Source organism: Cryptomeria japonica, chromosome 10, assembly GCF_030272615.1.
Source record: "Cryptomeria japonica chromosome 10, Sugi_1.0, whole genome shotgun sequence".
NCBI lineage: Eukaryota > Viridiplantae > Streptophyta > Pinopsida > Cupressales > Cupressaceae > Cryptomeria > Cryptomeria japonica.
Genome location: NC_081414.1, coordinates 542,000,297 through 542,016,643, shown reverse-complemented (window position 1 = coordinate 542,016,643; position 16,347 = coordinate 542,000,297). Strand labels below are relative to the sequence as shown.

At 37.8% G+C, this 16,347-nt stretch overlaps 1 protein-coding gene across 1 annotated transcript in view; it reads right to left on the bottom strand.

The window, feature by feature from the left end:
• The window catches only part of LOC131060776 (uncharacterized), a 191,640-nt gene that overhangs the window by 116,421 nt on the left and 58,872 nt on the right, over nt 1-16,347 (bottom strand). The window contains exon 2 of the mRNA XM_057994166.2: nt 15,718-15,827. Coding sequence (XP_057850149.1) covers nt 15,718-15,827 — 110 coding nt within the window. The remainder of the gene's footprint in view (nt 1-15,717; nt 15,828-16,347) is intronic.

Here is a 16,347-nt window from a genome sequence, read left to right as displayed (position 1 = left end):
AGATGGATGTCGGCAACTCCGTCGTCGCTAAGAAACTTTGCCACTTCATGACTTCTGGGTGTGCAGACGAGTTTGCCCGCCACTTCAAGCAGCAGGGGTGGCCAGATAGTAGTACGTCGAAGATGGCATAGGAATAACGCGCATGCGCTTGGTGGAAGGGGGGGCACTTTGGGCACCACCTTCCACAGCATGGAGGGAGCCTTTCGGGATGTGTACCTGCAGATGCGACGGCGCCAGATAGAGCAAGAGGCCCAGCGGCTGTATATAACAAAACTGGAGAAGGAAGGGGAGAAGCATGCACGGCTAGCGGTAGCAGAAAAGAATCTACGGGATGACCTAGAAACGAAGGTGACTACTTATGAGGCTCGTTGTAGCATGCAGAAGGAGGTGCACGTACTGGCAGCAAAGGTGGCCGAGCTTACCTTGCAGATAGAGCAAAAAGACAAAAAACTGTTGGAGGCCGCACACATGGTGAAGAAGGCACAGGAGCGGCAACTAATGGCAGAGAAGAACCTCAGACTCCACACAAGGCAACAACCTTCTTCTTCGACCACTACAGGGATGCCTCCTCCCCCTTCTCAGTCTTAGTATTTTGTTTTGTATTCTAGCTCCTATTGTCTTAGTCGTCTGGAAGACGACTACTTTTTGGGGGGGCTAATGTAAGGGGTCAATAACACATGTTAGTTTGAAGTTGGGATGGGTGTTTATGTTTGGTTATGTTGAGTCGCCGAGAGGTTCCCGTGGGGTAGTTGGTAGTTAGTGACGGTTGGCAACTTGGCCAACCGTCGAGTCTATATATGATTCAGATGGAACCTTGAAAAGGATGGTATTGTATGTGCATATTCTTGAGAATTCAATAAAGATATCATTCTTCTAGTATAGTTGTTTGTTGTTGTTACTTATGCTTTGATATATGAATGTTTTGTTACATGAATAGTTGGTACGTGTGGGAAATCCTTGGTTTACCCGTGAGTTTACCAACCTCACATTAAGGACTAAACAGTGAAAGAGTATTAGCTTTTGGGACATAATGGTATAGTGCATTTATGGCAAAGAAACCCTAGTGGGTGAGTAAAAGGATAAAAGAGAATGTTAAGATCATCTTTGTCACTTATGAGCTTGCTCTTGCTTCTAACAAAGATCTCTAGTGTGATTACAGTGTGTGTTGTGCAAACCCTAGCATCCATGTGTTGTGACCATTTCACACATCGCCCCATCGCAAATGGGGACCCCCTCTTTTTCGCTTGTTTTCGCTTTCGTTTTTAGGGTTTTGTTAGTCCGTTAGTTGTCTGGATTTAGGGCTAAGCCTTAGGGTTTTAAATCTTGCCTTTTCAAGCCAAAATCCAGTCATTTTTTGAGAGCTTTTGAGCTTTCTTTTCTAGAATGCAAATTTTGAATGCAATAAATTCGCCAAAATGGTCTAATTTTCAATTGGAATGTTCATGCAAAGCTTAAACTTGTCTAAATGATGACCGTCAATGTGAATTTTTGTCTGATTGAATATTTTGACCAAATTTTGACTTTTTTGAAGTTTGATCCTGGGCATTGGAATTGATTTGTTTTCGCCTCGTGAAGTGTTAAAATGTGAAAAATCTTGTTATTTTGGCCTGTAGGAGCAAAATCGCTCCTGTCCCTCAGTGAAGGACGGGAGCTCAATTTCAAATATCTCATTGTCCTTGCAGAGTCCAGACGAAGTTTACGTTTGAAGTGATGGAGAACGACAAGATCTTTCCATTGAATATAAATTGAAGATTTTCATGAGCACAGAAAGGCCTCCAGGAAGAAAATCGCTCCTGTCCCTCAGTGAAGGACCGGAGCTACAATTCAAATTTCGCCATGTCCATGCAAGATTTTGATGACTCAGCAATTGGAGGACGTCCGAAGGAAGATACTTTGCCAAATGAATATAATTTGAGGTGCAAAAAATGAAGGAAAATGACCTATATTGACTAAATCGCTCCTGTCCCTCTCCAAGGGACCAGGGCGAGGTACCTTGTAGCTCTCGTCCCTCTCCCAGGGACCAGAGCGATTTCCTCCATTTTGCAAAATCCAGACAAGGGTCAAGGCAAGTTTACGTTCAAAAACAAGGGAAAACATGAGATGAACGCATTGAATATAAATTGAAGATTTTTGGGACGCCCATAACAGTGCTAAATGCCTAGTTCGCTCCTGTCCCTCAGGAAGGGACCAGAGCGATTTTTGATATAATTACCTCTTTTTGCAAAATTCCAAACAATGTCAAGGCATGGACGAATGGGGTGAAGAGGGACGAATCCGTTGAATATAAACTTGGAACCTGGCAAAGTGAGGTAGTGGCCACAAGGGAAGGATCGCTCCTGTCCCTCTCCAAGGGACCAGGGCGATACATTGATGATAATACTCCCTACGCAAGTTCAAGGTCGTTCCTCCGAAGTTCAAGGTCGACACAAGTCAAGACAAGGTAGCGAGGGACATTTCAAGGCGTCTTCATCATGCGCAAACACTCAAAGGACGTTAAAATGAAGAAATTGACACCCTATAACATAGATCGCTCCTGTCCCTTAGGAAGGGACCAAGGCGATGTTAGATACATTGGCCATTTCATGCAAAATTTACGTAAGGACAAGACATTGCAATGTTTTAGAGGGTCCATGGTATGGTAAAAGGATGATAAACAAGAGTTTTGAACGTGAAATGATCATTATTTTGAGCATGGAGACTATATCGCTCCTGTCCCTCTCCAAGGGACCAGGGCGATTTGCTTTGGATTCCTTGTTTTGCTTCAAGATCAAGCTAAGTCAAGACGTCTTAAGATAGCATATGGTCCAAGGCATCGTTTGAAGATAATTTGCAAAAGTGTTGAACGTCCAAACATTGCCAAATAATGTAAAAGCCTCACATCGCTCCTGTCCTTTGGACAAGGACCAGGGCGATATCATCAAAAGCACGCACGTTCCTTCAAAGATCAAAGCGAAGCAAGGTTAGGTAAGGTGAAGGACGACGTTTGAAGGGCATTACAATGAAGATCGAAGTGCAAAGTTGACAAGGTCAAGGAAAGGACATGGATCGCTCCTGTCCCTCTCCAAGGGACAAGGGCGATGATCCCTTTAATACACTCAAAACTTCATGCGAGCAAATGGAATAAGCGCAAAAGACACGAACAAAGGATGCTATTCGCCCACAATAAAAAAATCGAAGTTAAAAGATGCAAGATAGACATGAAAACAAGAGGATCGCTCCTGTCCTTTGGACAAGGACCAGGGCGATGTGCACTTAAAGGACACCCATATGCGCACACAAGGCGATCAAATTCGAAGGACCATCAAGGTGATCGATTTTTAACGTGGAGATGAAGGAGTTGGACGTAAGAAATGCAAAAGTCAAGACAAAATGGTGAATCGCTCCTGTCCCTCTCCAAGGGACCAGAGCGATGAGGTACGTCCCTTTGTTTTCCAATTTTGGCGCCAAACAAACAAATTTAAATTTCCTTAAATGCTAAATCGATTAAAAAATTGAAAATCCATTTTTATTTAGCATTTAATATGACGTTATCTTTTATTAATTATTTTTTGCCTTTATTAAAAATCGAAATTCTCATTTAAAAAAAGCGCAAGGCATTAATAATTAATTATTTAATTAATATAAAAATCGATTTGAAGCGCCCAATTAGGCAAGTCGGCCTTGTTATTTTATTGCAAATCATTTAAAAAATGGTTTTATTTGTCAAGTCGGCCTGAGAGGTGAAAGGGTATGAGCGCTATTTATAAGGGGAGTGAAACGTTCATTTTTACATAATCATTTTTACCTTTCTTCATGCGAATCAAGAAGAGGCGAATATAGTGCGAAGTGTGTTCAAAGGTGGTGCGATTTCAAACCAAAGGTGGCGCTAGTATCATCTTGTGTGGAGTGCGAATTGCGTTGAAGACCAAAGGTGGTGCGAATTTCATTCATCCAAGGGTGGCGCGTAGTTATCAAAAGGTGGTGCGAATTTGAAGACCACACCAAGGGCGAACTTGGAGATTCATTTGAAGACCACACCAAGGGCGAACTTGGAGATCCATCTAAGACCACACCAAGGGCGAATTTGGAGATCATTTAAGACCACGTCTAAGGCATTACTTGAAGATCACGTTCTCTCCAGAGGTGGCGAAGTATATTTTGAGGGAATCATATTGAAGATTATCTTATACCTCAAATTTTGCCTAGGCGAATTTTGTTTTTGCATTCTAGAGTTAGCTCTCTATCAAGGTATGGCGATTTAATTGTTATTGCTTTATTCATTCATCGTCATATTTCATTTTTGAATTTTGAAATTTTGAATCTCTTAGCTCAATCGTTGTTTTTTTTTAGGAAATGATAACTCTAGGGACTTATCATGGGGTTTCCTAAAACCTATCTCTCTTATCTACGTTATTTATTGCAAAATCTATTTCTTATAATGAAATGTTGTGTAGGTATGGCGACCCCAAAGGCGGGAGCATCCACCAGTCGCTCGGCTCTCATGAAAGAAGATCAGAAGACTGAAGAGGTGGAGACCAAGATCGTGTCCAAGTGGAGCAACATTGGAGATACAAACTTGGGAAACTTTAGCACGAAGAAGTTCCGAGAGGTCCCTTACATCGGCAAGCCATCACCTGTCGCCCGGAGAATAATAGAGAGTGGCATCATTAAGGCGGCCGGTTTTCCTCCAGCTATTCAGTGCCACGAGTTGATGATCGAGTGTGCCCGTCATTACAATCCACAGTCCAGGACAATTGTGTCCAATGAGGGAAACACTTTGGCGTACCTTTCAGAGGAGGCCATAAGTGAAGCCTTCCATCTTCCAGAGCACAGGGACATGATATACAAGAGCATTGAAGGATAAGTTTAGAGAAGAAGTAGAAAAGAATAGAAAGCTTGAGAGAGAGGTCGGTGCATGGAGAACATATTTCAGTCACATCAATGAACCTTTGGGACGTCAGGATCCAGTTAGATCACCATTGCAGGCATTGCCCCTTCAATCAATCAATGAAGCAGAAAGATTCAGGAATATGGTTCAGCGTACATGTAATTGGATGGATAGATCTCACACGGTGGCCATTGAGTTTATTACAAGGATGTCGAAGATCACCCATCAGGCTATCCAAGTTCTTGAGATAATCCACAGATTGATGGCAACAGTAGCTGCATTTGCCCATACCAAGGACGTTGTCATCCCTGTCTTGAGAGTTATAAGACATACATCTAGAAAAATTTTAGCACAAGAGAGGATCTTAGAAGGTGATTCTCACAGTTTGTTTCAGTGGTCAACCTTACTCCATATAAAGAGTGTTCTCTTTGAGGACATCAGCGTTAGATGTGGTCAAGTTGAGGAGGTGATCAATCCGATCCAGGACAGAGTATTTGAGGTACTTCGTACCATTCTTGGCAGGAGGATCGAGGTCGAGACAGATGTGGATTTACAAGAGTTTGAGGATAGAATCACTATCATCTTTCGCAAGGACGCAGATGTTACAGATGAGCAGTATGATCAGATGTATGCCACCATGCTCCTGATTGATAGAACAAAGGAACTTGAACCTACTTGGGACACGGCTCTTCTAGATGCATTTGATCAAGTTATCCACTTAGAGGAGAGTATCAAGAATCTTCCCGAGATTCCAATCACAGAAATCGAAGGAATTGTGACAAAATTCATTGCATATGCTAAGAAGGAAAATTGGAAAGGGAATAAGATTCTAGATGAAAGGTTGTTACAGATGACATGACATCTTATTTCTCATTGGTTGATACCTCCTAGATTTTCGTGCCAAATTTAATATTTGGCTATGTATTTAATATTGTTCAGTAAAAAGGAGGTCATTTGTAATAAACCCTAATTAGGGTTTAGGTGTCATGATCTTGTCCGTTGGTTTGCTTTCGATCTGGACCTTTCATTGTAATTGGGGATGCTATTTATACCCCCATTTTCATTTCATTTGTAATAGTCAGTTAATAGAGAATAGAGTTAAGAGCGAAATAGAGAGATTAGAATTGTAAGCAATTTTTATTTTGTAGCAAGATTGAGTCTTGAAGAGAGAAGTTCAAGCAATTGTTGTATATGATGACTTGGAAATCAATAAAATATTGAAGTTATGGTGTTTTGTTGCAAGTTCCTTGAGTTATCTTCATGGTTGTTGGATGTACTTGAATCACGCTCAATCAAAGTAGTTTGTTAATTAGAAAGACTAAGTGTGAGATTTGATATTTGGTAGGATTCGCAATCCAAACCACTAGCTTCTTGCTGATTGTAAGAACGCCTTGCGTGGTCGACTGGAAAACACCTTGAGTCCTTAACCTTCAAGCATTTTCGTATCTAGGATATGTACCTTCGTAGTAGTGTCCTTGATCTTTGATGCATTGAACATCATTATTACCTTAGAAGATCGCACTAATTTCAGTTGAGTTGTTGTCTCATGGCAAAATTGAAATTGGTTGAGTCTTGCCAAATCTCATTCATGCTAAGTCGTTCATAGGGTTAGGCTAGATTAGACCTCTTAAGCCCTATCTTTTCCATTTTTTGAAAGTTCTTTTTAGATTAGTGAAATCTTCGAGCTATTGAATCCGTAAGACGCCTTGAAGGAAACAGCAAATCACATCATACCACTAAAAAAGCTTGTCCACACGTGGAGACCCCACTAAAAGAACCTTGGAGTCTATCTAACTGATCCTTTTTGCAGATCTTCAGCAGTTAGAGACTATTTTCTCAAGAGAGGATAAGATGCCTAATGGTATTTTATTCTGTGTATGATCGTGTACAAAATACACGTCAACACCATGTAGAAGGCAAATCAAGCAAGATGGCTACTCCGATTGTTGTCGACCTTCAGCTGAAGCCACAACTGATTTTTAAGCCGCATCCATATGTGGCAGTCATGAATGACGAAGGTGTGTTTTCCAAGCTTCCAATTACTGCATGTACACCGAGGATGTGTGGACATACATCCATGCCGAAATGGAAGAAGTAAGTCATTCTAAGTTTCATGACATCTGGGAGAAGCTAATGGAAGATAATTTGACTACTTTCAAGGATGAATATAAGAACATTTCAGCATTAGGGCTGAATATCCGGAAGGATTTCCCTGATTTTATCTATGACACAGGTTGGGTTAAAATTATTTCGAGCTGTATTCATGAGGATATAATGTACCTTGACAAACCCTGCAAGATCACAAAGGATGCCACTAGGGCATTCACAAGTTTATGTTCAAATGGCACAATTCCAATGAAGAAATCTGTAAAGAATGATACTGTCACAATATTAACTAGTTCGAAATGGAAGAAGTAAGTCATTCTAAGTTTCATGACATCTAGGAGAAGCTGATGGAAAATGATTTGACTACTTTCAAGGATGAATATAAGAACATTTCGGCATTAGGGCTGAATATTTGGAAGGATTTCCCTGATTTTACCTATGACACAAATTGGGTTAAAAATATTTTGAGCCGTATTCATGAGGATATAATGTACCTTGACAAACCCTACAAGATCACAAAGGATGCCATTAGGGCATTGACAAGTTTATGTTCAAATTGCACATTTCCAATGAAGAAATTTGTAAAGAATGATACCATTGCAGCATTAACTAGTTCGAAATCAGACAAAAGAGCAATGGTAGTTGAGGACATTATTGATCCAAGAGTAAGATACATGACAAAGTGTTTAGCACACAAGGTTTACCATCAGAACAAGGAGGGTTCTACAACCGTGATTGCAATTCATGCTACACATCAAATGGTGGTTGCCGGAGAGAAGTTTGGCTTATGTGAGCTAATGAGGCAGCAGCTACTAGATAATCTTAAAAGGACCAAGGTGAGTAAGTATGCATTCAAGTATGGCTCCTTGATCATTTGTTTAGCTTTCATGTTTAGGAATGAACTTTTATTAAAAGATTAATTGTGTTTGGGGGAGTTAATCTCTTGTTGGAGTACAAATCAAAGAACATATTAGAAATTTCAAAATGGACAACAAGGCATACAATAGCACATTCTTTGGTTGGTTCAAAAAATTTCAAGACACAATGCAAATGAGAGAGATTTCCTTCAGATGTGGTCCGGAAATACAAAGATATATTCACATTTTTAGTAAGCAGAGACAACTATTATATTATGGCAATAGAACCCAAAACAACATAGATTCCGGAGCTTCCTTGTGAAGTTTCTGAGGAAGAAATTGAGGCAAAGATTTCTACTATAATTCAGTTAGAAAAAGATCCTAATGAGCCCCATTTTGGTATAGTGGAAGAAATTGAAGCAAGGTTAAGAAAGAGAAAATTGACAAAGGACATGATAAAAGAATGGATAAATTGTTTAAAGATGTTGGTTTACAAAGAGTTTCTGAAGCATTTGGTCAAAGAAGGATAAGGCTTGTGTCCACCCCACCTCCGATGATGTTGAGTTCCACCGGAACCCCCGCTAAGACTGTGACAACTAGAAGAAGCCCCTAGAAAGAAATAGAAGGCTACAAGAAACACAAACAATCTGAAACCTGAAGTTGAAGAAGTTGAGAGCAGCTCAAAGGAAGATGCCCAGAAAGAACAATTTGTGATTAGAACAAAGACAAAGAGAACGAAGATTGAAGAAGAAATAGAAGAGGACGCAGTGCCTCTAGCTAAGATGAAAAGAGCTCCGGTTTCTCCAGGAGAGACCCCTACCAGAAAGAAGAAATAAAGAAGAAAGTACAAAGACTAAGAAGGAAGAAAAACCTGAAGATGATCCAAATTATCAGCCACTTAATCTGGATAGTCTTGTAAGTGCAATATGTATGCATAAATTATTAGGGTTTACAATGAGTATGTATGATGAGTCTCCTTAGACAAATAAACAAACAATAGAAAAGGTTGTGATCAAGTACTTGATTATTTTTAACAAAAGACTCAGTGATATTGAAGAGATACTACCTAAAAGTTTGCTAGAAGTCCTGACAGAAAAGAGAAAGAATGCAGTAACACAGGAGTCACATAAGGACTGTTTGCCTAAGCAATTAGAACAATAACTAGACTTAAAGTCCTAACTCAAGGATTGGTCATCCATTTTGAGTAGCTATCATTTCAATGACTCGGGTTCATTTACTTGTCAACCCAGGGACGTATTACTTGAAATGGGCATGCATTGTATATGCACTAAGTTCCGGTAAGAGTCATTCTACACTACTTGCAGCAACTAAGTCTATGTGAAATAACAAGCAGAAATATGACAACTGAATGGCTACAGGAAATCTTAACATTAACAAAGGATTCTAACTAAGCAACTGTTAACTAAGTTCAGAGCTAACAAACAGGAATTACTCTGTCTACTTTGGCTGCAAGAACAGTCACAAAATCTGGTTCCAGTGGCTGCAGGAACAATCAGTTGCTACAACATCTACTGCAACAAAAGAAAACTTAATCTAACAATCACACAAGAATACTCACCAAGTGGGCCCCCTTGGATGAGTGTATCCAAACTTCAAAATGATTATATATACTCAGAATAACATAGTTTTTATTCATCATTTCCAAAAGTCGATACAATGCATGAGATAAGAGAAATGCTTCTAATTCTGGAAAATGTTGTCTAACCTCTGCAAAAAGGTGCAGGTCTTTATTTATAAGAAAGTTATAACAAACTTCCTACTACTTAGATCATGCCCATGAAATTAGGCGGTATCATTTATTACTGCAAAGTGAAGAAGTTAATCCACAAAAAACGTGGAACTTAACTAAACCGCAGCCAAGAATATAGCATGGCAGTGGTTACTAGATTGATGCTTGCTGGAGACAGCCATAAATGAATCTGGTATCGCCTCGCTATTCCTTTGCCGATCCACTTGCACACCATCTTCTTTGCTGTTTTAAATGTCCAACCACCCCGAAATGTCTCCAACTGTTTACATGGCGCGGCTCTCCATCTGGCCTAGCACAACCGCTTCTATAGTAACTTATTTACTCCTGCAATAAAGGTTAGAACATACAAGCATATATATATCCATTTCCATTAATCACGACATTTCTAAATCCACGCATGATATTACTATAACAATCCGCATAGCTATAGGAATACTAAGTCAAAACAATACAGGGTTCAGTGGGTTTGGCCAACATTCAGAATACACATAATCAAAACTCTGATACATCACATGACCTAAACATTGTCCCAAGATGCAACTTAAATCAAAGGAAAACTTATCAGTCATATTAATAAAAGAGCTATTATTTTAGCTCATCAAGGACAAGTGCTATTGATAAAGTTTGTTGCCCTTTATCTAAGATGCAAGGAGTGAAATTGTGCAAATTCTTAATGCGAGGTTCAGAAAGAAAGAAAGGGTAAATCTGATTATGGGTGAAGATTTGGGAGACCTAAAGAGAATAGTGAAACAATCAGATGATATAGCAGCTGAGGTAGCAGAAGAAGTGGTGAAGACACTGTCTTCTCCAAAGGAGAAGACAATCACAAGGATCTGTATTGGAGAAACAAGTAGCAGTATGTCTGTTTTGGAGAAAGGAACAGAGAAACAGAAGATTGATGCACATGGTCCAGAAACTATTCCGGATAGTCAGGTAAGTTTTGAACAAGAAGCTGATGAAGGTGCAATGAAGATTTCTGAAGTTGTGTGATGTCCCCATATCTTCAAATAGTAAGAATCTGTATCTGAATATGATTTAATTATGAGTTATTTGTTCATTCAAATTAAAGATTTGAATGAACTACATAATAATGAATTGATTATTATATGATAATCATATTTCTTAACATACCAATGAAATCAGAAATAAATAAAATAATAAATTAAGTCCAAGAATATAAATACACTATAACAGTAATTATTTAATTAATAATGTATATTAATTAATTAAATAAGAATAATTATTATCAATTATTAATGGTATTATTATTATATCGTTATGATTGTTATGAGTGTGATTGCCGCCAATTAAGGAAAAAGGAAAGGCAGCGACCTTTCAAAGGGGTTGCTGCCACTGAAGGGTGGCTTTCCACCACCAACGAAGGTAAATAAATAGCCTCATGATATGTGAAGAGGGGAGGAATAGGAAGTAAGGAAAAAAAGCAACGAATGATAAGGAAAGATAAAAAGGAGAAAAGGCTGAGTCCAGGAATGTCAGCAAATTGCATCTTGCTGCCAACTGTATGTTGGACAATTACTGTTACACTATCAATGTTTCATTCTGAAAATATTCTGCTGAAACTATAATATCTGAAATATATATGTGTGTGTGTGTGTGTGTGTGTGTGTAATGCCTTGATCAGTAAAATAATAATAATTTCAGACTGTAAATTAGGAAGAACTCTTAAGGTAATAGACAATAAGAAGAATATGTAAATACAATTTCATTCTTGCTACTACTTTCAGTAATTAAGAAGATGGGATTGCGTTGTTTCCAAGAGGGGCAGTCTAAATCCAGCCAATAGGATGATTCCCAAGATAGGGTAGGGATCAGTGTCCCATAAACCTTGGGGGCATAGTCCCAAGATAGGGTAAGGGCTTGGATTTGTAAACTTTGAGGGAGCCTGTTGAGTTTGGTATCTAAGCGCTTGGCAACAGAGTCATCTCCTCCTTCCTTAAAACTGGAGTAGTAAAAAGAATTAAACAGTGCATTAAGAATTATGGATGATAAAATTAAAATATCTAGTATGGTAGATGAACAATCTACTTATTAATAATTGATAAATAAATTGAACTATGGAATATCACAGATTTGATTCATGTTAAGATAGATTTGTCTCCTAATCAATTTAGTTTAAGTCATAAGTATATTGAAATAGATTAATTATGGTTAAAACAGGCCTAAACCTAGTAGGGGACATTACAAGTTGCTAACAAAGAAATGGAGAAGGGGAAAGGTGAAGAAACAGAAAGTGAGAAGCATGAAGAAGAGAAGATAGAGAAAAGAACCAAGCAAATGACCGAAAAGATGGAAGAAATGAGTCTAACAAAGGAGAAAGAAAAGCCAGTCAAAAGAGTGTCTATAGGTGAATCTTCCAGTGTTCCCAAGTTAAGTCAGTTGTAGATGAAATTTGAGCCGATAGTGACACCAAAGGTATTACAAGTACCGGTAACACAAGGAAGATTGGATTTGGACAAATTATCACCCCTCCAAATGTTTCATTTGGGTGGTGTCTTTCATCATACCGTTAGAAAGAAGTATTTAGCTGAACTAATTGAGAATATGTTGACATTTCTCCAAGAGAAACTTCTGAATGTTAAATTGGATGAATCCTTGAGTGATGAAGAGCAACTGCGAACTCTATTAGAATATTTGAAGGGATATGCTTCCGGTCTCGAAGCAACAAGTTTAAATGATGCAAAGAAGAGGTTGACAGAGGACAAACTGAATAAGCTTGTGAATATGTGTGTACAGACACAACCATCTAAAGGATGGTATTGCAGCGTTTGAGCAGAGTGTGGATAGTGTGATAAAGGTATACAAGTTTTGTCATTTCTAGCCCGAGTCCACAAGTAAAATTCATAAGGATATTGAAATTCTTGAGGCTCGTATTCTAGAGATGTCTAAGTTTATTTATCTGAGAATAGAAATAGAATAGAAATAGAAAATCAATATACAAAGCTAAATTGGCTGGTGGATTAGAAAGAGCATGTAAAGAGAAACTTTTTTAGACTAAGGAATATGGTTGATATGCATCTCACAAGCATGGTCAAAATTTTGAAAGATTCTCAGGTGGTGACATCAGTATCTGTTCCAGGAACTTGTGAAGCTGCAAAAAAACTCATTTTGAAGATGGAGAGCTATGTGTTTTTTGGTCCAATTGATTTCATGTGGATGGTGTAGAGCTATTTTGGAGATATAGAGAAGGTGTGGTGACATGGTGTGAACCTTCACACGTTTCATTTGCCCTCCACATTTGCATTGGAGATTGTTTTTGAGGCTGGCAATTATGCTTACACACACTTCATCAATTTTGGTCGACCTAATGAATATTCTAGGTGTTGCAGTTGATATATATATGTCAGTCATTGTGTAAATAAATGATATAAGGTATGTGATATATGTGAATAAGAAGTGAAGCAACTAAAAGGTTTGGATATGTTACAGAGCAATGGTAAAAGCTATTTCAGACAAGTATTAAACTGTATTCCGCATTGTGATGCAATACTCTTACAGTTGAATCTTTTGATATCATTGTATTTGAATGAGCTTATGTATCTTGCCCTGAAGAAGTGATCTTCAACTGTGCAAGCCCTTCTTGTATCTTGCCCTAAGGTTGTGCGCCTTAGTTTAGCAAGTCCTCTCAGGGGCAGTGAGCTCCTTGGCAATTTGCCTAAACATTGTAAACAATTTCTTATATATTGTGAGTGTGATTCTCACTGTGGTTTTTCCCTCTTTGGGTTTTCCACATAAAAATCTTGGTGTTATGTATGTTTGCTTTTGTGATTTCAGTTATTTACATTTATGCATATGGTAGATAGAATGAATGTTAAATCTGATCAAGTTTTAAGTGTAAGCTGATTCACCCACCCCTCTCTACATCTAGTAGTGTTCAACAAAGTTTGTGTTGGGAGGAGAGAAAGTACAGTTGGGAGTCTCAAACACCTGATATTTTATGACAATAAACATCAAAGGACACTGATCCTTGAATGTGATCTGGTGATGGCTTCATTGGATAAAATTCCTTGAACCTTTTGTTTCACGTTCCATAAATGTTCTGAAATGAAAATGGACCAGAAACGCCCCAGAAATAGTTAGGAACTTGATGGATTTTCTGTCTCTTTTCAGCAGTCTGACCCTTGGCATTTAAAAAAAAAAAATGGCTCAATTCCTACTTTTTTTGACGATCAAGTTAGTCTCACATGGTGGCCCACATGATCCTCAGTAAAAAATTACATTAAAAAGCAATCAAAGATCAAAAAAACGACAGAAAAATTAATGAGGGCCATAAGAGAAATAAGAAAAACCATAAAAACATATGCATTCCTCTTTCTAGTTAACTCTTTAGATATACAAAATAGTAGGATTAGTTATCAAGTTTTAAATGATTTTATTCAGCAAGAAAAGCATTCTTCACTGATGATTTCCATTTCTGCTTTACAAGAGCTTCTTCCATGTCTTTTTCATCTATCTGTCACCTTCATTGCTTATTTGTGTCTGAAATTCTTTCTAAAACTGCTTAAGCCATTGATTGATTTAGGTGAAGACACAAGGTGCATCACAATAAACACTTCCTCGACAGGAAAAGATTTATTTGTCTTAAAAAAACACACATAACAGCAACTATTACAGATAAAGTCAATGCTCCCATGAGAACTTATACTGAAATTCATGGCCATAAAACAGGCACCCAACCAGCATGGTGGAAGTGCAAAGTGAGATTCTTGGTCATCAGTCCAACTCTTGTTGATTATGCAACAAGTCACAACTTGTCCCAAGCTTGGAAAAAATCCAGTTTGACAAGAGTTCCAGTATCAATATATACACCAAGAAGAAAGGTTAACTATGCTATTGACTTGGTTGAGAAGTTGAGTAATCCTCTCAAGCACCTCACAAACATCCAAATTGAGTTGTGACAATGTAAGATGAAGCATAGAAGCTCCTTATCTAAGAAATCAATGGAATAAATCTATCATTGTGGAGAGCACCATGAATTCTCAAGATGAAAGATGGTGCCCTTTTGTTATGTGTTGACATTACAGCCCACAATATGGGTACTGCGAGAGATATAATTCCCAAAAGGATAGTTAAAGGACAGAAAGTTTTCAACCATTCAGGGGGTAAACTTTAGACAAGTGAGTGGGAACATAGAAAAACATCATTTTATTTACTTTCTATGAGCCCTCGACCCATATTATAAGGCAGGACTTCACACAAATGAAATGTCAAAGGAAAGGATAGATCACAAATTAAGTCTTATGGAAAAAAACACTCAAAAGATCAAGATTGGGACAGAATGTGCTGAACAACATTATGGGGATGAGGTGTGGAAAACTAGTGCAGGCATAGGCAGCATATTAAAAATGCTTTTAATGACCATAGAATGACATTAATAATAAAGTAATATGTTGAAAAAGTGCCTATTAAACTTTGCAGCTAACTTGAACACTGCTATGAAGAGTCTCATTCTTGAAAGACAAGTTCCTCATTATCGGGTGAATGATCTGGCGAAAAAATTCTACAGAGCCCTTTAGTTCCCACATCAATGCTTCCAATTCAACCCACCCAGTAAAGGGTTTAGACCTTTTTTCATTTTTGTTTAGAGTTTGCAATATTTTGGTTTCATTAAGGTTGGGGTCATATCAACTATGTGGATTATTTATTGGTTTGGTTACTGTCAAATGTGATTTTCCTTGTAGTTAGCCATTAGCCTTAACATTTTGTATTGATAATCTAGTTATTACGATTATGGCACAATAGCTTTAAGTCTAGCTAAGTCAGGTGCTATAAGCAGCATATTAAATGTTTAATCATGTCTCTGTCAAGCCCTGCAATGGATCTGTAACGTTTGGGAAATGGATGTTGTCCTATCATGGCTGTATTGAAACAGATATAAGTAATACAAACAGCCTCTATAAATTTTTAACTCTGTAACTTTGTATTCTTGCTAATTCAATCTTGGATTAAAAATCAACTTTACCAAATGGACTTTGTAAAATCATTTTTGTTTAAATATTCTTTTTTAATTAAAAAAAGTATGTACGCATCTCAATCAAATAGTTAATCTTGACTCATAAAGATTCACCAGATTCCATGGAATCAGTTGATATACTTACTTGATAAGGAGTCAACGTCAGAGAGACTTTGTCATTGTTCACTGCTCGTTGTGCACAAACACAAGATAGACCTCTCCCAATCCATGCTGCCGATCCAACCACCACCTCAGCTATAAACACATTAGGGAAAAAATGAGTATTTGAATTTTTCTTAGCTGCACAATAATTCTGAATGGTACCCTTTATTTTGAACTGATAATTTAATGTAAACTTCCAACAGAAACACTAAATTCCACATTTTGCAATACTAAAAACATGCTCAAGTTTTCTCTTCAGTTGTCATATTCTTTTTATTTAAAGTAATTTTTGATATTACCATTTCATTACTAAGACCAAGCTATACAACAAAAAAAGCAAGTGGAATGGTATCACACCCCAAAGTTATCATTATAACCTGCTAATTTCCATATCCAACACAATATAATATATTTTTAAGGGGTGAGTAGACACTGTTAGAAGAAACAACATTTGAATAAAATATAGATACATAAATCAATATTTAGAATAGGAAATTCAATATTAAAAATAATAGTGAATGTTTATATTTATTATCATCAACATTCAAAACTTATATTCAAATAAAATGTCAGGGAATACTTATCCAAGACAACTCTAAAGATGTCAACTCTC